Below are 22,290 nucleotides of genomic sequence, written 5' to 3'. Positions count from 1 at the left end.
AAATCCTTCAAGGGGTTCAAGAGTTACAGATCGGACATGAAAATGCTAACGGACGGACTGACAGACGGACACCGGGGGTGTAACATAATACATCCTTTCAGGCGTATAAAAAGGGGAATAACTTTATCAAATAAAAGGAAGAGTTATGGAGCTTTATAATGTAAACTAATGTTATGAAATTAAATTTTTGTGTGAAGTTTCAATCAGATGCATGAATAGGAAAGAAATTTGGGAAATTTTCATAGAGAAAAGGGAGATAATTTTGTCAAAACAAAAGAAAGGGTTATAGGAATCTGAATACAAACTTGTCTTATAATCCTACAAAGATACTGTAAGTTTCAGCACGATATCTGTATCTGATATGGAAAGGGACCATTCAGGGAATGGAACAACATGGGACACAATGCAAGAGAATAAAATTTATGATAAAAGTAAGAGTAGACAAGTAGTCTAGTCTATAAATAGAAACATTAATTACAGTTACATTAAACTTCATGGTTCAACATCTCATTCAGTACATAATAACTCATTGAATTTCACCTTTGTTGACATTACTGTCAAAATCAAGATGGCCTTACACTTTTTATTCTTGCTACTGTCCTTTCTGATGCCAAGGGCAAACTAATTTTATATTATTATTACCATTTAGTAAGGTGATAAGATTTACTATTTATAAAATGATACTGATCATGGCTGTAGCCTGTGGCCAATATTAATTTTCTCGTAAATTCTCCTATAGAATGAACCTATAAGGCAAAAATTGTTTTATCATTAAATCCAGCAAGTCACATGTTATTTTGTGAAAGAGTTGGCCTGGCTAGCTGAGGAAATAGCGTGGAGAGAATACAGTTGTTTCGTGCTTGTTAGTGTCTGTTGCTTGAAATCATAGTGTATGTACACCATATCCTGATTATATCAAAGTTCTTTTTTAGGCAAAATGGTAGTAAACATAATTTATATGGTAGACAAAATACTATTAATTTTTAATTAAAAAACTTAACATATTTAATAAGTATCAAGAAACAGTGATATGTAGATCTAGTTGCTTTCTTTGTATGGGAAACCTCCCTTTCATTTATAATTTTACTCGGAGACAAGTTTCATATTTTTGTTTTGGTAATTTCCACTAACTTTTGGTCTGTTATTAGAGAGGCGCTCCGAGATGACTACCAATAATTGCTTTCTCAGTCAATTTATAACGACTGTTATAAGAATTGACAGCATAAGGGTAATATTTCAAATAAAGTTGCTACAAAAACTGTTGTATATAACCCTAAAAAGTGCGTCTTCTGTTGCTATTAAATAGGCAAACAAATCTTCAAGACAATTTGTAACAGGAAATTTCTGAAGAAAACAATTATGTATCTACATCAGCAGAAATTCAGACATAATGGTATGATAGGAAGATATTTAGTGCCAATTGCTGATCTCGTGAGACCAAATTTGGTGCCAAAGTATGTATATCATACACAACCAGCAGATTTTATACCACACTCTAGAGGCATCTTATTTTAAACATAATTATATATAGGGGAAAACTTACTCTTAAAATTATATCAAACAAAATCAAACAATCAGCTCATGATCACCAGTGGTTCAATGTTTGTCGCCATGAAAAGCATTTCATATGCCTTCCTGGAACAAATAAAAATTGTTCATATTTTGATATATTGAAATAGGACACTGAACTGAGATGCCCAGATCTTACCATTGTCTTCCGACATCTGAATCCCCAGTCACCGACATACTTTGACACATATGTAATTTATGATTCTTTGATAAAAGCTACCTATAAGCACAGTTTGCTGCCAATAGGTGTACCCAAACTAAGGATTCTGAGCAGAAACCATTTTTCTATTTTTTAATATAAGCTTGCTATACATCCAGTTTGGCAACAGTCTGTCAATCCTAACTCAAGTTATAATCTGAAAACCAGCTTTCTGATGATCAAAGTGAAAAAAAATCTATTTTTTATTGTAACTATGACCTTGACCTTGACCCAATGGCATTATGACTTGAACCATGCCCATCTGTTCTACAGCACAAAAGAGCTCTTCAGCTTTGTGCCACAGAGTAACTTTCAAACTCAGCAGACTAACCTTTACCATATGCTATATTTCTATAATGGACTGGTCCATCTTCCAATTTGGGCAGTACCATTTAGCATTTGAAGGGGTGTTTACTGAAAATTTACTGACTGAATAGCAAACAGCGCAGACCATGATCAGACTGCATGGATGTGCAGACTGATCTTGGTCTACACTGGTCGCAAAGGCAGAATCAATCGTGTCCGGCATGGTAAGGGCTAATTAAGTTATCTCATTCCAAACTATAGGTATTGAGCAGGAACCATTTTTCTATTTTTAGTAACAGTGATTCCAAATATCATCCAGAGCTAAGTCTTCGGATAAGTTTGCTGTACACCAAGTTTGGGACAGTAAGTAAGTCCAAACTAAAACTATAAACCTGAGGCCACCTTTTTAATGATTGAGAAAAAAATCTATTTTTAGTAACCACTGCGCCATGGTGGAATTTTCAAAGTATGAAGATTAGTTATGCTGACCTTGAACTTGACCAAACTGACCCCATATATAATCCAAACCTTGATTTGTCTAAAAGCTACCCATAGGCCAAGTTTATTTTCAACATCAATGCAAACTGAAGTCATTGTGCAGAAACACTTTTTTTCCCTTCTATTTATAGCGACAGTGACCTTGACTTGGACCCTAGTGACCTCACATGCAATCCCAAACTCCATCTCTATGCAAGCTATCTATATACCAATTTTCATTTCCTAACTCCAGTTATTGAGTGGAAACCAAAAGTTGACGAACACCAATCTAATAACCAGATTTCTTTTTTTTGAAAACCTGGTTAAAATGCATAAAGCATAAATGAGCCGTGCCATGAGAAAACCCACATAGTGGGTATGCGACCAGCAAGGATCCAGACCAGCCTGCGCATCCGCGCAGTCTGGTCAAGATCCATGCTGTTCGCTTTCAAAGCCTATTACAAATAGAGAAACTGTTAGCGAACAGCATGGATCCTGACCAGACTGCGCGGATGCGCAGGCTGGTCTGGATCCATGCTGGTCGCAAACCCACTATGTTGGTTTTCCCATGGCACGGCTCAAATCATGATTACAAAAGCACAGCTGAATTTGACTAAAGCAGGTTCTAGACTTTTCATCATAGATTTCAACGATGTTTTTTTGTAGAATTCATGAATCATTATTTTAATTTTCCAATAAAATGTAATCTAAGTGATCTGCATTAACATACAGGAGAATTTACCCAATATTTGCACTGACCTAATGAAAAGTATTTTCTAAAATTGGAAAAAAACACTGGTATCATTATATTATATAGGTACACACTTTTAATAACAAAGGTGTATGCAATTATACCTCAATTGACCTTTTGCATACAGGTCAAATGAGACATGTTTGCATTTTATGTTGAACAAGGACATTTACCATATAGCTTTATATAAACATACCTGACTCCACCCAACTTCCCTATTTACTAAAAAAAATAAGAGGGCCAAGATGGCCCTAGGTCGCTCACCTGAAAAAATACACTATAACAGTGTAAACATGTTTGACCTAGTGATTTCATGGAAACAAATATTCTGACCAATTATCATTAAAATTGAAGCAAAAACCTTGAGTATAAACAAGTATTTTCTTTGATTTGACCTAATGACCTAGTTTTTGACCCAAGATGATTATATTCGAACTTGACCTAGATTTCATCAAGGCTATCATTCTGACCAAATTTCATGAAGATCAATTGAAAAATACAGCCTGTATCGCATACACAAGGTTTTTCTTTGATTTGACCTAGTGACCTAGTTTTTGACCCTAGACAACCCATATTTGAACTTGACCTAGATTTCATCAAGGCAACCATTCTGACTAAATTTCATGAAAATCCAGTGTAAAAAGCAGCCCCTATTGCATACACAAGGTTTTGCGTTGATCTGACCTAGTGACCTAGTTTTTGAATCCAGATGACCAATATTCGAACTTGACTTAGATTTCATCAAGGCAATCATTCTGACAAAATTTCATGAAGATCAATTGAAAAATACAGCCTCTATCACATACACAAGGTTTTTATTTGATTTGACCTAATGACCTACTTTTTGAACCCAGATGGCCCATATTCGAACTTGACCTAGATTTCATCAATGCAATCATTCTGACCAAATTTCTTGAAGATCAATTAAAAAATACAGTCTCTATCGCATACACAAGGTTTTTCTTTGATTTGACCTAGTGACCTAATTTTTGATCCCTGATGTTCCATATTTGGACTTGACCTAAATTTCATCTAGGCAATCATTCTAACCAAAATTCATGAAGATTAATTTAAAAATACAGCCTCTATCGCATACACAAGGTTTTTCTTTGATTTGATCTAGTGACCTAGTTTTTGACCCCAGATGACCCATTTTCAAACTCGGCCTAGATTTCATCAAGGTAATCATTCTGACAAAATTTCATGAAGATCAGTTGAAAAATACAGCCTCCATCACATACACAAGCTAAATGATGACAAACAGACGCCAGACATTGAGTGATCACAAAAACTCACCTAGCTAAATATTGATTTTTGCCACTGGGCTTGAACCCAGGACCCCTCACATACAGGGCGAGTGCCCTACCGACTGAGCTAAACGGCTGTCTGACACCTTACGTGACCAAGTCCGTACCATGACATATGATTTCTCTCAAAACACGAAGGCGTTGTCGCGATGTGGTCGTCATAAGAATTGTAAATATGAAAAAACCAGGCTAAATATAGATTTTTTAAACTTCTACTTTCACATACAAAATGTTGTAAGTAAAGCTCTGATTGGCTAACAGAAGGGTCATCAGAACGAGGCTATCAATAGCATGTCTTCAGATCCAATGTGCGTAGCGTTAATTGGAGATGTACTTTAGTCAGATTGTATAAGTGTATGATGCTTAAAAATTCATTCTTATATGCTTGTTTCTGTTAAAACACGCCTACGCTGATATGACATCATGTTAACATGCACTGACGTCAATGTTTTTGTTGCGACCAAGAAAGAGCGGTACTATATTTTATCTACTGTTTTAGATTAAGGCCCCCCACCCACCCTGGGCTTATTAGAATCGAAATAATGTAATATAGCAAAATTGTGTTTTACCTAAATTAATATACTCAAAATCGGTTATATGTCACTGGAAAAATTCACTAGGGCTACATCCTCGTTAAATTATTCCACATACAGGTTAACAGCCCGATGTTACATGTCTGAAATACTGTTGAAAAACGGTGTTAAACCCAAAACAAACAAACAATTTCTAAAATATTGAAACAGTTTACTCCCTCCTGCAAAGGTATTATTTTAAGAATATGCTGCAACAAGAGCAGTCTGATGATAGGGCGTTCGACTTTTCTCAGTGCTTGACTCTGAATTAGAGCTTTGCCAGTAAACACTTTATAAAAGTTTAACCAAAGCATTCTAAATTAAAAAGGGGCAAAACTCTGTCAAAATTCAAATCAGAGTTATGGGAATTGTTTCTCCTGGTGTAGACTTTGATAGTAAATAACTATTTTAGGTTTCAAGTCAAAAGCTTTGATAGCAACAGAGAAATCTGACTTTATCAAAAACTTTAACAAAAAAATTCTAAGTTAAAAAGGGGCATAACTCTGTCAAAATTCAAATCAGAGTTATGGGAATTGTTTCTCCTGGTGTAGACTTTGATAGTTAATAACTATTTTAGGTTTCAAGTCAAAAGCTTTGATAGTAACAGATATATTTGACTTTATCAAAAACTTTAACCAATCACGGCAAGTGCAATAGCTCTACTTTTTCTTTGAAAAGTTGAGCTAAAAATCACATGTCAATAAGTTTGAATCATTGTTGATATTTACTGTATCCCAATTTTATTGACTTTGACGAGAAAAAAGTCACCTAAAACATGTGAATAAGATGCCTTTAGAAGTTTTCATCTATGAAAATAACACATTTTTTTATATATCCAAAAGGCAACTTTTAATTTAACGGCTCATGAAATTAAAAAAAGAAAAAAATGCAATGGCCTTGCTGACTCCAGAAGGAACCAGGTGTTTATTTGGGAATATACAGTAACACTGATGTTGACAGGACATAATAAGATGACCTTGATATTAATATAAGTATGGCCTCAAGAAATAATGTATCTATTTGTGATCAGGGCAGCATGTATTTTTATTGTACTATATATATCTGTGCAATATATTAAATAAGAAATAGACATATATTAAATGGACCTATGTTTTCACCAAGCAAACTATGAGAAATAGAAGAAAGAAATCACCTAAAAAATGAGTGAAAATTTAGAATTATTATTACTTCTATTCAAGTGATGTTAAAGGTGTTTTTGTTTAAAGAACACAACAGATCTATAAAAAAAAAACATGGAATATAATGACATAAAGGTGAGAGATTGCAATTTCTGGAAACCTTTAAGAAAATACTGAAGCTCTGTGAAAACTATGTACATGGTGAGATGGTATTTATATTTATATGATATGTCCAAAATAACTGTACAATCCTTTTTAAAACCAAATTTAACCTATACACAGGGAGCTGGTCTTTATGGTGAAGTGCGGTTCATGAGTAGAAGTCATTTAAGCATTTACCACACCGATACGTAACGTTTATCCCCATATCTATCGATTACCAAACAGATACATATTGACCCGTGTCTATCAATTACTGGATAGATACATATATTCTCGATTATCGGCCATTTGAACAAAAACGTATATTCACATGTCTCATTATCAGTTGCTTTATTTTTTATTCTTTTCCTAAAGAAACAAATTCCAGATGTTTACTCATGCAAAGTATGGGATTTCAACGTAAAACATCATGTGGTTACTATTAAAATTTATCGAGTAATTTGCAACCAAAGACACCAGGGTTTTTTCCTACCTATGCATGACGCTACGTCAAGAAAAATTACTAGGAAAACTACTTGCAACTGGCCAGTGCACAGAACTTTCCTCGTTCTAAAAATAACAACCATTATAAACACCTAAATATTTTTAAATATGTACGGTCATGAAGGTCACACGTGATTTATGCGGATTTCCCCTAAACAACAATTTGTGTATATGATGGCTTGGAATTTATGGCCTTATATCAGGCGTAAAAAAAAAAGATTGTTTATTTCCAGTATCCAGATCTACCCTAAATTTTTGGCCCGACCCTAAATGTTTTTATGCCCGCCTTGGAGAATGTTTTTTTCAACTTTTTAACAAAAAGTTACAAAACTGCACTTTTTATGCTTTAAACATGGTCAGTGATGTTAGAAATCAACTTACTGATGCTCTAAAGGCATAACCCCCTTATTTGTATTCATTTTTTGACATAAAAATAATTTAGCTTACCTGAGTAACACACAATAACAGACCTGAGTAACACACAATAACAGTGTAAACATGTTTTACCTAATGATTTCATGGAGACAAATATTCTGACAAATTTTCATTAAGATTGGACCAAAAAACATGGCCTCTTGAGTGTAAACAAGCTTATTCTTTGATTTGACCTGGTGACCTAGTTTTTGACCCTACATGATCCAGACAAAAATTCATCCGATATTTCATGCACACAAACATTCTGACCAAGTTTCATGCACATCAAATGAACAAGAATGTTAACAAGCTTTTCCTTTGATTTGAAGGGGTGACCTAGTTTTTGACCCCATATGATCTAGTTTCGCACTTAGCCTTAGAATCATCAAGATAAACATTCTGACCAAGTTCCATGAAAATTGGGTCATAAATGTGGCCTCTAGGTTGTTTACAAGCTTTTCCTTTGATTTGACCTGATGACCTAGTTTTTGACCCAACATGACCTAGTTTCGATCCAGGCCTAGAAATCATCAAGATAATCATTCTGTGCAAGTTTGTATCAAACTAGAGATGCTTTTGAGAAAAGCGCATGTCTCCCACATTACTGCCCCTATGTAAAATGTCTAGTTTCTTAATTAGATGGTTTAGACGAGTGGATCCAATTATATGGTCTGCATGAGTGGATCCAATCAGTAATCTAACGGCCATAAATCAAAAGTGCTTGGGTGGATTTGGCTAGTTATCGAACTTGGCTAAGGTCTTATGGCCAAACGCATTTGTTCAAGTTTAGTGAAGATCGGATGAGAAATGTTGGATTTAGAGAGCAGACAAGAGTAAAAAGGCGGATTTTTCGGTATTTCAAGGGCCGTAACTCCAAAATGCCTAGACTGATTTGGCTAGTTATCAAACCTGGCCGAGGTCTCATGGTCAAACACATTTTGTTCAAGTTTGATGAAGATCGGATGAGAAATGTTTTTACTTAGAGTGCGGATAAGAGTAAAACTGCCAATTTTTTGATAATTCAAGGGCCGTAACTACAAAATGCCTGGACCGATTTGGCTAGTTATCGAACTTGGCCGAGGTCTCATGGTCAAACACATTTTGTTCAAATTTGGTGAAGATCAATGAGAAATGTTTGAATTAGAGTGCGGACAAGAGTAAAAAGGCCAATTTTTGGTAATTCAAGGGCCATAACTCCAAGACGCCTGGACCAATTTGGCTAGTTATCGAACTTGGCTGAGCTCTTAGGGTCAAACACATTTTGTTCAAGTTTGGTGAAAATTGGATGAGAAATGTTCGACTTAGAGTGCGGACAAGCTTTGTGACAGACACACACACACACAGACTGGAGTAAATCAATATGTCTCCCACACCACTGTGTGATGGGAGACATAATAAAAGCATAAATGAAACTTCTATATGGCTGAAAGGGCCAAATTAGAAAATTTTGCGCCTTTCAGGGGCAGTAACTCCAGAACCCTTGAAGGAATCTAGCTGGTTTTCGAAAGGAACTGAGACCTTATTGTGACTTAAGTTGTGTGTAAGTGTGGTTAAAATCAAATATAAAATGTCACTTCTATCATGTTCACAAGGTAAAAATTAACAAATTTTGTCTCTTTTATGGGTCAATCAGGGGCCTTAACTCTGGAACCTATGATTGGATCTGACAAATTCCTCATGGAATCCAAGATTTATTGTTGTTGAAGATATTTTGCAAGTTTGTATCAAATCAGACCATAAATGAAGTCTCTATATGGCTGCAAAAGCCAAAATAGCAAATTTTGGCCCTTTAAGGGGCCATAACTCTGGAACCCATGATGGGATCTGGCCAGTTTTCGAAAGGAACTGAGATATTACGCAAGTTTGATTAAAGTTGATTGCAAAATGTTGTCTCTTATCGTGTTCACAAGCCAAAATAGCAAATTTTGGCCCTTTAAGGGACCATAACTCGGGAACCCATATTGGGATCTGGCTAGTTTTCGAAAGGAACCGAGATATTATGCCAATACAAGTTGTGTGCAAGTTTTGTTAAAGTTGATTGCAAAATGTGGTCCTTATCATGTTCACAAGCCAAAAATAGCAAATTTTGGCCCTTTAAGGGGCCGTAACTCTGGAGTTTTCTATGTTCAGCCCCCTGTGACCTTGACCTTTGATGGAGTGATCCCAAAATCAATAGGGGTCATCTACTCTGTAAGTCCTATCACCCTATAAAGTTTGAAGGTTCTAGATCAAATGGTTCTCAAGTAATTGACCGGAAATGGATTTCCATGTTCAGGCCTTGTGACCTTGACCTTTGATCGAGTGACTCCAAAAACAATAAGGGTCATCTACTCTGCATGATCAATCAGCCTATGAAGTTTCAACATTCTGGGTCATGTGGTTCTCAAGTTATTGATTGGAAATGCTTTTCCATATTCAGGCCCCTGTGACCCTGACCTTTGATGGAGTGACCCCAAAAACAATAGGGGTCTTCTATTCCATAAGCCCTGTCACCCTATAAAGTTTGAAGGTTCTAGGTCAAATGGTTCTCCAGTTATTGATTGGAAATAAAGTGTGACGGACGGACGGACGGAAGGACAGACAGGGTAAAAACAATAGGTCTCCCCCAGTGGGTGAGGGGGGCAAACTTAATTTTCCTTTCATGTAGCATGGCATGGTGAGTTTTCTTCATTTAACGATTTGTAAATTAAAATAGCCTTTTTGTATTCAACTCTATCATTAAATTTTATCCATTTTAATTCTTGGAAAAGTCTGGGTCAGATGGTGCACAAGAGTAATGCGAGCTGCTCGTTTTTGAAATTTTATCATTTTCTCAAGAAGTCATTTAAAGGTATTTTTATTTTTAGTTCTAACAGTCCCAGTTGAACAAAGCTGGTAGAGGATGCTACAAATCAAGTTTGATGAAGCCCTATCAAAGCAATTTATGAAAACAAGTCATTTAAAGGCATTTCCATTTTTAGCTCACCTGAGCAATGCTCAGGTGAGTTTTTCTGATCGCTCGATGTCCGGCGTCTGTCGTCCGTCGTCTGTCGTCCGTCGTCTGTCAACATTTAGCTTGTGTATGCGATAGAGGCTGTATTTTTCAATTAATCTTCATGAATATTGGTCAGAATGATAACCTTGATGAAATCTAGGCCGAGTTCGAAAATGGGTCATCTCGGGTCAAAAACTAGGTCACTAGGTCAAATCAAAGAAAAACCTTGTGTATGCGATAGAGGCTGTATTTTTCATTTAATCTTCATGAATATTGGTCAGAATGATAACTTTGATGAAATCTAGGCCGAGTTCGAAAATGGTCATCTCGGGTCAAAAACTAGGTCACTAGGTCAAATCAAAGAAAAACCTTGTGTATGCGATAGAGGCGGTATTTTTCAATTAATCTTCATGAATATTGGTCAGAATGATAACCTTGATGAAATCTAAGCGGAGTTCGAAAATGGGTCATCTCGGGTCAAAAACTAGGTCACTAGGTCAAATCAAAGAAAAACCTTGTGTATGCGATAGAGCTGTATTTTTCAATTCTTCTTCATTAATATGGTCAGAATGATAACCTTTATGAAATCTAGGCCGAATTCGAAAATGGGTCATCTTGGGTCAAAAACTAGGTCACTAGGGCAAATCAAAGAAAAACTTTGTGTATGCGATAGAGGCTGTATTTTTCAATTGATCTTCATGAATTTTGGTCAGAATGATTGCCTTGATAAAATTTAGGCCGAGTTCGAAAATGGATCATCTCGGGTCAAAAACTAGGTCACTAGGTCAAATCAAAGAAAAACCTTGTGTATGCGATAGAGGCGGTAAATTTTTCAATTGATCTTCATGAATTTTGGTCAGAATGATTACCTTGATGAAATTTAGACCAAGTTCGAAAATGGGTCATCTGGGGTCAAAAACTAGGTCACTAGGTCAAATCAAAGAAAAACCTTGTGTATGCAATAGAGGCTGTATTTTTCAACTGATCTTCATGAAATTTAGCCAGAATGATTACCTTGATAAAATCTAGGCCGAGTTCGAAAATGTGTCATCTGGGGTAAAAAACTAGGTCACTAGGTCAAATAAAAATAAACAAACCTTGTGTATGCAATAGAGGATGTATTTTCAATTGATCTTCATGAATTTTGGTCAGAATGATTGCCTTGATGAAATCTAGGTCAATTTTGAATATGGGTTATCTGAGGTCAAAAACTAGGTCACTAGGTCAAACTAAAGAAAAATCTTGTGTATGCGATAGAGACTGTTTTTTTTAATTGATTTTTATGAAATTTGGTCAGGTTGATTGCCTTAATGAAATCTAGGTCGAATTTGAATATGGGTCATCTGAGGTCAAAAACTAGGTCACTTGGTCAAATCAAAGAAAAAAACTTCTGTATGTGATAGAGGCTGTATTTTTCAGTTGATCTTCATGAATTTTGGTCAGAATGATTGCCTTGATAAAATCTAGGTCGAGTTTGAACATGGGTCATCTAGGGTCAAAACCTAGGTCATGTCTAAGAAAATGCTTGTTTTATCACAAGAGACCAATTTTTTGGTCCAATCTTAATGAAAATTGGTCAGAATATTTGTTTCCATGAAATCACTAGGTCAAACATGTTTTACACTGTTATGGAGTGTTTCTTAGGTGAGCGACCTAGGGCCATCTTGGCCCTCTTGTTAGCTTTAACAGCCCCTAATAGGAGCCAAGTATCTCCATTTGAACAAATGGTAGAGACCATATAATAATGCTACAGATAAGTTTGATGAAGATCCATCCATATGTTCATGAAAAGAAGCTGTTTAAAAGGTACTTCTTAATAATAATTTTCAGCTTTATTGACACCTAAAAGGAGTCATTTGAACAAATTTTGGAGAGGACTTTATAATGATGCTACAGACCAAGTTTGATGAAGATCAATCAAGCAGTTCATGAGAAGAAGTCATTTACAGGTTTTTCTATTTTTACCTCTGGGTGCCCCTAAAAGGGGCCAAGGTGAATTATTTGAGCAGACTTGATAGAGTTCTCATGGTCAAACACATTTTGTTCAAGTTTGATGAAGATTGGATGAGAAATGTTCGACTTAGAGTGCAGACAAGAGTAAAAAGGCCGATTTTTGGTAATTCAAGGGCCACAACTCCAATACGCCTGGACCGATTTGGCTAGTTATTGAACTTTGCCGAAATCTTATGGTCAAACACATTTTGTTTAAGTTTGGTAAAAATCAGATGAGAAATGTTCGACTTAAGAGTGCGGACAAGCTTTGTGACACACACACAGACAGACACACACACACACACACACACACAGACTGGAGTAAATCAATATGTCTCCCACACCACTGTGTGGTGGGAGACATAATAACTGAGATAGAGTGAAAATGCACTAAAAGTTATGACCACTGTGTTGTATGATGTGGGTGATGACAACTATTTTAAGTTTGAAGCAAATCAATCAAGTAAGTACAGAGATAAATTAAAAGTGCATCAGATCTTTAACCAAAGTGTGGATGCAGAAGGGCGCATAGACTTACAACCTCTGTTGAGACCAAATACTTTGTAAAAATGTTGATTTCTTTCTTCATACTGACGCTCACAGATATTTTCTCAGAAAACCATTTTCTCTCCTAAGGCTCATCTTAAAGAGTCAGAAATAAAGAGATATTGTAAATTTTTCAAGAAAGTGCTATTAAAGAGGATTATATAGTAGAGATATGTTTTGAAGGACTCTAAGGACTGATGCCAGTCTAGGTTGAGTAGGATAGCTCTCCATATACTCTGTACAGTAGAGCTAAGAAAACTGCTAACACAGCATCTTTCAACTAATAGAATATTTCTTATATTTTTCTGGCAAAAAGCCTTATGATGACATTTTTGTCTGCCTTCAATATTCATACCATAGCATGACAAGATTCTATTTGTATTCAAAGCTGGAAAGTTATAGATTATCATTTTCTAATTCATTGCATTTCTAAAGAACAGGACCAAACAAGATGAACTTGAGAATTCTGTTACAAAAAAGTTAGATTTAAAATGGCAAAGTTAGAAGTAAATACAAAGGTTCCAGTATTTATTCACAAAACAGAACCATGATTTATTTACACTTTTGTTTACTAAGTCAATTTAGATAGTTTTGCATGCCTCATGACATTTCGTCATTTATCCAGGAAACAAAAAATAAAGCTTGTCAACAAGGGCTCCACCAAGCATGCTGTGAACTTGACCTTTAACCTACCACCCTGGTTTATGCACTCTGCACATTATCTCGTCACCACCTATCTACATCCCAAGTTTGAAGTCAATACCTTGAATGGTTAATAAGTTTTATGCTCCTGACCCTTGAGCTCAATTTGTGACCTTGACCTTTGACTTACAGACCCGTTCATGTTCTCTTTACTTCGTTTTATAGCAATTTACCTACATGCCAAGTTTGAAGTCAATACCTTGAATGGTTAATAAGTTTTATGCTCCTGACCCTTGACTCAATTTGTGACCTTGACCTTGACTTACAGACCCGTTCATGTTCTCTTTACTTCGTTTTATAGCAACTTACCTACATGCCAAGTTTGAACTCAATACCTTGAATGGTTAATAAGTTTTATGCTCCTGACCCTTGAGCTCAATTTGTGACCTTGACCTTTGACTTACAGACCCGTTCATGTTCTCTTTACTTCGTTTTATAGCAACTTACCTACATGCCAAGTTTGAAGTCAATACCTTGAATGGTTAATAAGTTTTATGCTCCTGACCCTTGAGCTCAATTTGTGACCTTGACCTTTGACTTACAGACCCGTTCATGTTCTCTTTACTTCGTTTTATAGCAACTTACCTACATGCCAAGTTTGAAGTCAATACCTTGAATGGTTAATAAGTTTTATGCTCCTGACCCTTGAGCTCAATTTGTGACCTTGACCTTTGACTTACTGACCTGTTCATGTTCTCTTTACTTTGTTTTATAGCAACTTACCTACATGCCAAGTTTGAAGTCAATACCTTGAATGGTTAATAAGTTTAATGCTCCTGACCCTGAGTTCAATTTGTGACCTTGACCTTTTACTTACTGACCCGTTCATGTTCTCTTTACATCGTCTTATAGCAACTTACCTACATGCCAAGTTTGAAGTCAATACCTTGCATGGCCATCAGTCGATCCCTACTAGTTTCAAACCACTTCCACAAACGGTTACTAAGATACCAGCTTATACATGAAATTTTACCAAATTGTAATGCTGACGCCAATGCACATGATATTCTTCAAACAGTTAATGATGCAAGACGGATGATGCACAACAAAAAAAGACCGACATATAAAACAATAGCTCACACTAAGCATTTTAGGCCCACACCATATATTTTTGTCTAGCTACCGTGGCCTCCCAACTATAAGCATCTGACTTCAAAGCTAGAGGTAGCAAGTTTGATTCTTACATGGCATTTTGTCCTTCAATATAAATCAACTAAAAATAATAACTGATTTCAGGAATACATCATTTTGTTAACAGTAGTAAAGAATCTTGAGAAGTTTCAATATTTATTTCAATTTGATTTAGATTTTACCATATCTAACAAAAAAAATCCATTTGAATGCAAATCAAAATCAAAGTTTCTTGTAAATAACATCAAATATTTAAATTTTCCAATCCCCAAAGTGTATAAATACAAGAACTTCTGTAAATAAAATAGCCTACTTAAAAAAACAACAACAAAAAACAAAACACAACTGTTTTGAATATAAACATGCACCATGCAGAAATGTAAAAACATTATGTAAATCATGGATTTCATCTTCAAGAGCAATTTCCTTAGGGTAGAATGGATTTAATTAAGTCCCTGACCCATAATGACATTAATTATGGCAATTTCCATAAGATGTGTAAGATATATATATAAGACTGGCTGTTTGTATGAGCTACGAGGGGCGTTCAGTATGTAATGTTACTCCGTATGTAGTTGGTTATATTTAGATGTGGTTTTCGGCACATTATAGAGCAATGTATTGGGAACACAATGCTATACAAATTATAAAAATCGACATGTTCAAAGTAAAACTAGAGCTATCACTAAAGGTGATGAATGTACCCCCCGCATGCACTGACACAGTACATTGCAATTTGACGCACACAAGATTGCATAATTATGTTGACTGTATGGATATAGACTGTATGTATACAGTTTAGTAACAAAAAACAAAGTCCCATAACTATGCAGAATATTTATCTAAAAGAACGTAACATGCACCATGCACAACTAGGGTTGGTACTGATCACTTGTGTGAAATTTCATTAAATTGTGTGCAAGGGTTCGAAAGATTAGGCGCACAAAAGACTGCATATGCAGACTGTATGTTAACAAGAAACAAAGTCCCATAACTCTGCAATTTTTGTCGTTGAAAGAACCTAACATGCCCCATGCACAACTGCTGTTGTTACTGATCACTTGTGTGAAGTTTCATTAAATTGTGTCAAGGGGATGAGGAGAGATGGTGCGCACAAGATTGTGTCTACGGACAGACAGACAGACAACCTGAAACCAGTATACCCACCCTTACAACTTTGTCGTCGGGGGGTACAAATATAATCATTTTAGTGAGGTGTACTCAGGTATACTGGACATTAATTAAAATTTAGGTTTGTCCTATGCATTCAGAGTCTCAGAAAAATATAATAACTTGTAAAATCACAAAATTCTATCATTTTTCTACGAGGTACAGCAATTTGTGATGAGTTTGCGTTTGTTTTAAACTATTTATTGCATTTTTAATTTTACAACACAACTAAAAATATCTAAACTCGATGTTGATTCCATCAGGAATGGGTATTGAGAGCGATTAATCAAAGTGGTAAGAACTAGTTTCGCAATCGAGAAGTAAGAATACTAGCATCAACTTACCATACAAGATTTTTTAAATGATGATTATCACACCTGACAAGGCTTATTGTACTCAACTTATAATTTTTCGAGTAAAAATATACACTCTCAATTTAATACTGTTATAAACTTTTTTATTTTAGTTTTCAAATATTATTGTGAAGATCATGAATTGTTTTATCTGTTTAAGCTGAAATTTGAACTATAGTTCTAGTGTTGAATAACAGAATCAAGGAATTGCATATTACAATCTCAATATTTTGGACATAAAATTGCCGAGTATACCCGAGTACACCTCACTCAAATGATTATATTTTTACCTTGAATCTACCGATTTTTATGATTTATATAGCATTGCATTCCAAATAAACTGCTCTATAAGGTGCCAAAAACCGCATCTAAAAATAACAAGCGGTTACGGAACTGTAACATACGGAGTAACATTACATATTGAACGCCCCTCTTATATTAGAAGCCACAGAATGCTGAAATAACATTAGGAGAATACATAATCCAACATCATTTGCAAAATGTAATTAAGGGCGCATTACCTTAAATTAATTACATGATCGGTTTTATCCAGATCACAAGGTTAACCTGAACAAGAGCTCGTAGAACACGAAATGCCCTCTTGATGCATTCAGTAACTGGCTGCACAAGAAACAGAAATTACTTGGTCACTGTGCACTGGACGTTTGACATACTGACCTCAAATCAATCATTTTGGGTCATTTTCCAGTCATAAATGACCACCTTATCAAATGTGACCTTAAACCAAATCATTCTCTTGTTATTTGGCAAAAAAAAGTTCTACTGTTCTGGGTCAATGTGACCTTGACCTTTGACCTACTGACCTCAAAATCAATAGGGGACATCTGCTGGTCATGATCAATCTCCCTATAAAGCTTCCTAGGCCCAAGCACTCTCAAGTTATTGCAAGTTATTGTATGGAAATGGTTTAACTGTTTCGGGTCACTGTGATCTTGACCTTTGACCTACTGACCTAAAAATCATTAGAGGTCATCTGCTGGTCAAGACCAACCTCCCTATCAACTTTCATGATCCTAGGCCCAAGCGTTCTTGAGTTATCATCCGGAAACCATTTAACTGTTCCGGGTTACTGTTACCTTAACCTTTGACCTGCTGATCTCAAATCAATAGCGGTCATCTACTGGTCATGACCAACTTCCCTATCCTAGGCTCAAGAGTTCTAGCTTGAGTTATCATCCAGAAAACGTTTAACTGTTCCAGGTCACTGTTACCTTGACCTTTGACCTACTGACCTCAAAATCAAATAGGGTCATCTACTGGTCGTGACCAACATCAGTATTAACTTTCATGATCCTAGGCCCAAGCGTTCTTGGATTATCATCCAGAAACCGCTTGGTCTACGGACCTACCGACCGATATCTGCAAAACAATATACCCTTCCTTCTTCGAAGGAGGCATAATAATATTAAAGCCCCATCCAGCAATCAATTCATAACACTAATAAACTGATCAATATCATAAAAGGTACAGCAACTTGAAAATTTAAGAAAATGCCTGAACATGGAGACAGCCATTTTACTTTTTTTTATGTCACCGCCTGTGGTCTGTGGACAAAACTACTGTTTGGGGTGATCAGTAGGTCAAAGATCAAGGACACTGTGACCTTGAGACTAAAAGTGGTTTCTTCTCAATAACTAAAGAACCCTTTGGACTAAAGTCATTAAACCTCTTAAGATGATTGCCAAGTAGGACCCTTAGTTTTCGTTTTGGGGTAAGTTGGTCAAAGGTTAACATCACATTGACTTCAAAATTGAAAATTGTCTCAATAACCTTCTGCCTACTACCTTCAAACTCCACAGGATGATTGCCTGAAGTAGATAAACCCTATATATATAATTTCATAGGGCAAAAGGTCAATGGTCAAGGTCACTACTTTTAAACTCAGAATTGTTGCCTGTGGCCAACAGATGATCCTAATGTTTCTGGAGTTGATAGGTCAAGGTCACAGTGACCTGAAAACTGAAAATGGTTTCTGATCTATTATTCTATTATACTTTTGGCTTACAGGTGTAAAATTACAATTGTCTGTGGGCAACAAAATTGCTTTTGATGTCAGTACTTTGTGACTGAGAACTGTTTAAAGTCAAACCTGTGTAAACCAGCCAGTGAAAAAGACCAAAGTGTTTCTTAAGACAATTGACCACCTACTACAGGTAGTTACAAACAGTTTCTGTATGAAGTAAAATACCTATCTATAAAATTTGTCCAACTGAGTAGAAAACAGGTATAGCATGTCCAACAGAAGATACATTTGGGAATGAAAAAACTGACTGTTGGTTGAATACAGCAGGTGGCCATTTAATGCAATATTTAAAAAAAGGAAATTTGTCAGGTAAAATTCAAATTTTACTGGACTTGATGAAAAAAGTTATGAAAATTTGTCTCTGCTGTTCTGTAATAAAACACTTATTAAATGACTTGCCAGTCAGTGGTCAAAACTATTTACTCAACGTCCAATTAAGTTAATTTACTTCAAAATTTGTACCTCCAAGTGGTTTAAACAACTCTACTAATACAACATGTCCAAAATCTGACTGACCAACAAGTATGTAAACTCTTTTTTATATCTTTAACCAATGATTTCTGATGTAATTTCAGGCTGCCTAATGTCAACATGGAATCAAACACTACTGATGTATATGTGCTTACATCACAACATGGGATGTACGCCAAGATGAGCATGGCTGATAAAGCTATCGAAATTTTCACAAAACCAATCGAAGTTACTTCTCTAATTATCTGTATACTTGGTCTCATTGCGAACTGTCTGTCAATAATGGCAACAGCACACATTCCACACGGACAGTCTACACACTCGAAACTCATCATCAGTCTCGGAATTTCCGATAGCCTAATTCTAGTCGCCATTCTTTCACATAACTTAATGTATATATTTTCATCATGGGATGATTGTACAAAAATGACAAAACGTCTGATGCTTGACATTGCTCTTCTGGCAACACTTATCAATTTGTTAGTGATGGCAATTGACCATTATTTAGCAATCATGAAGCCGCTTCATTATCGACGCTTTATGTCAAACTTCCGTGGAAACTGTCTCATTGTATTCATTTGGCTATTCAGTGTGACTACAGGCCTGATCGAACTGATTGTCGGATTTACAACATCTCATAAAGATCAACCTCTCTGCATGATGGTTTCAGCAGACGAGTTTGACATGGAGCTAATCATTATAGGCCTGATATTTTTCGTGCTTCTTGCAATTGTGGTAATCTATATGAGAATTTACATTCTTGTTAAAACACTCATGAAACGTGACAGAATGATGCACCAAGACGAAATGCATAGCTACAAAGCAATTGTTACAACAATGTTGATTATAGGGACGTTCACGTTATTCTGGGCTCCCGCAGGAATCTTTCAAATCTACATGTATATGAAAATCAAAACGGATATGTTTTTTGTAATGATGCATATTGATAAATTCACACTTGCGAACGACGTACTGTTTCTGATTCTACAAGTGAACTCCTTGGCAGACCCGTTAATTTATGCGATTCGTCTCTGCGAAGTTCAACGTGGATACAAAGTTGTTTTTTACAAGTTGTGTCCAAACTACCGATCTTCCAGAAATGAGGAAGAATTCCGACACCATCACTTGTCATTTACATCATATCGCAGAGATACAGACCCCACAATTATGAATGACACCGTTAGCAGTCCTGACAGCTTTCATGACAAAGTGTTTGGAAAAGAATTTGAAGGAAAATCAGATGAAGCTGCATTCATATTAGAAAGACGTAATGATACAAACAAAAGCTGCGGAAACAGAAATGGAAATTATAACAATACTAATACCGACAATGTTAAAGCCAGTGATAAAAATACTAGTCAAGTAAACAACATAAACAGTGATGATGTTCGAAAGAATGAAAAAGAAACTGTAAACAATAATGTTGCTAATACAGAGGAAACAGACACTGCTTTTGCTTACGTACACAACACAATGGACAGTATTATTGAAGATTTGCCGGAAATGAATGAAACGGATCCTCTGAATCCGAAGCATGACAAAACTGGACAGAATTTATAGACTATTTTTCAGAACACCAGGGTATCAGTCCCTTGTATTCTTGTTTCTTACCTACCTAGTGGGAAAAGACAACGTTATTTGGGTAGGAGATCAACTTATTTTTTCTCTATGGAAAAGATGAGCTACACATGGGCATAGTGCTGTCATAATTTGATGTCATACACTTGAGCAATTTTTAATTTACAATATCTTTGAAAATGTTGCAGTTATATTAAAAGTAGGCAAGAAAAATTATCTAACATGTCTGCCTGAGTAAGGCAGGTGTTTCCCCTACCCTCAGGACAGCATGCATAAATAAACTTGCCAGCCCTCGGTTTTCCATCCCACACCGATCCTCTGGTTTGGGAAACCCTGTCATAGGCAGTCATATAAAATCTTTATAATCTTTTTTTTAAACTTTTTTACTGCAAGAACATATTCCAAGAATTTGGAAATACTATAAAATTGTTTAATTTCACAGGCAAAAAATATGTGGTTTTGATTAAAACGACTATTTTGCGGGGCTATATGAATTCATGAATTTCAAACTTTGAAGATAAACATAATGGCCATTTTGCTTGTTCATTAGGATTATATTTTGTGGACTGAATCAACCCAGAGATCCATAAAAATTAGTCCACTGAGAAAATTTATTATTTAATAGTAACTGATATCACTTGATCATTTTGTAAAGTTCATGGCTTTTTTCTATGGATATTGAAAATAACTTAAATAATATTCTAAAAGACCGGTTTCTAAAACGCTAATATTGTTTTCTTGAATAGTTTTGTTACTATGGTACAAAGTACAAAGAGGGGCAATTTGACTTTTTTTGTGGCCATTGACACTGCGAAAAAAGAGTTAATATACGGGAGTGTACGGGATCCCATAAAATTACCCAAAACGGGAAGAAATACGGGAAAACTAAAATATGGGCGTGTACGGGGCTTGAATATTTAAAAGTCCGTATACTAAAAAAAATACGGATTTCGTATACTATTGAAAAAACGGAATTCTAGAAATACGATACCCCGTATATTATTGAAATAGGGGAAAATTCTAAAAAGGGTTATTCTGATCGTTTACAACACCATATATTCCCATTATATGTCTGGTGTACGGAAAACATAAATCCGTAAAATTACGAAAGTACGGGACATATATTTCCCTTTATATGTTTCATATAAAACCCCGTAATTTCCCGTATATTCTGGATATACAGAATATGTATATTTTTGTATATTTCGAAATACAGGGTTTAAAATTTTTCCCGTATATTCTTTGTATACAACTCCGTATATTTCCCGTATATGCCGGAAATACGGGATTTAAATAATTTTATATTTCAAAAATACGGGATATATTTTGTCCCGTATATGCTTGGTATACACCTCCGTTTTATTCCCGTATATGCCAGAAATACGGGATTTAAATAATTTGTATATTTTGAAAATATGGGACTTATATTTCCCGTATATTCTTTGTATACTACTCCGTATATTTCCGTGTATAGTTTGTATATTTCGAAAATACAGAGATTAAATTTCCCGTATATTCTTCGTATACAAATCTGTATATTTCCCGTATATGCAGGAAATAGGGGATTTAAATAATTTGTATATTTCGAAAATAGGGGACGTATATGTCCGTATATGTTTGGGGTATACAACTCCGTATATTTCCAGTATATGCCGGAAATACGGGATTTAAATAATTTATATATATTTCAAATACGGGATGCAATCAATATGTGTATGAAAATTATATTCCCGGCCATTTCAAAGGTAAAACTTTTGCATTTTTTCAAACTTGAACGTGTATGTAGAATGAAGCCGATTTTGAAAGAAAGAAATTTTTTAATACTATATGACATGAACTTAAAAAAGCATTCACGGACCAAAACAGGTATAAAATCAAACATGAATGAATCCCATCATTTCATCTAGCGCTTCCCGATTTATTTAACTTTTTAATCAAAATAGCCGATTG

The 22,290-nt window shown here is 35.5% G+C and overlaps 2 protein-coding genes across 3 annotated transcripts in view; one reads left to right on the top strand and one right to left on the bottom strand.

Annotated features, from left to right (window-relative positions):
- The window catches only part of LOC123532148 (DNA mismatch repair protein Mlh1-like), a 260,143-nt gene that overhangs the window by 98,215 nt on the left and 139,638 nt on the right, over window positions 1-22,290 (bottom strand). The window lies entirely within an intron of this gene.
- On the top strand, window positions 6,192-21,175 carry LOC123532149 (melanocortin receptor 4-like). Of its 2 annotated transcripts, none has more exons than XM_053518407.1 (2): window positions 6,192-6,455; window positions 18,867-21,175. In XM_053518407.1, the coding sequence occupies exon 2, from the start codon at window positions 18,883-18,885 to the stop codon at window positions 20,320-20,322; it is 1,440 nt and encodes a 479-aa protein (XP_053374382.1). In that variant the 5' UTR covers window positions 6,192-6,455; window positions 18,867-18,882; the 3' UTR covers window positions 20,323-21,175. The 2 variants fall into 2 exon arrangements, with proteins under 2 accessions (XP_053374382.1, XP_053374383.1); XM_053518408.1 differs by having other exon boundaries at window positions 6,192-6,521.

The sequence above is a fragment of the Mercenaria mercenaria genome, chromosome 11 (assembly GCF_021730395.1).
Source record: "Mercenaria mercenaria strain notata chromosome 11, MADL_Memer_1, whole genome shotgun sequence".
Lineage (NCBI taxonomy): Eukaryota > Metazoa > Mollusca > Bivalvia > Venerida > Veneridae > Mercenaria > Mercenaria mercenaria.
The sequence above is the reverse complement of the archived record's forward strand: the minus strand, read 5'-3'. Positions and strand labels throughout refer to the sequence as shown.

Bases quoted from the DNA above. Each gene is read 5' to 3' on its own strand.
- LOC123532149 (XM_053518407.1), top strand. From the start codon at position 18,883: ATGGAATCAAACACTACTGATGTATATGTGCTTACATCACAACATGGG.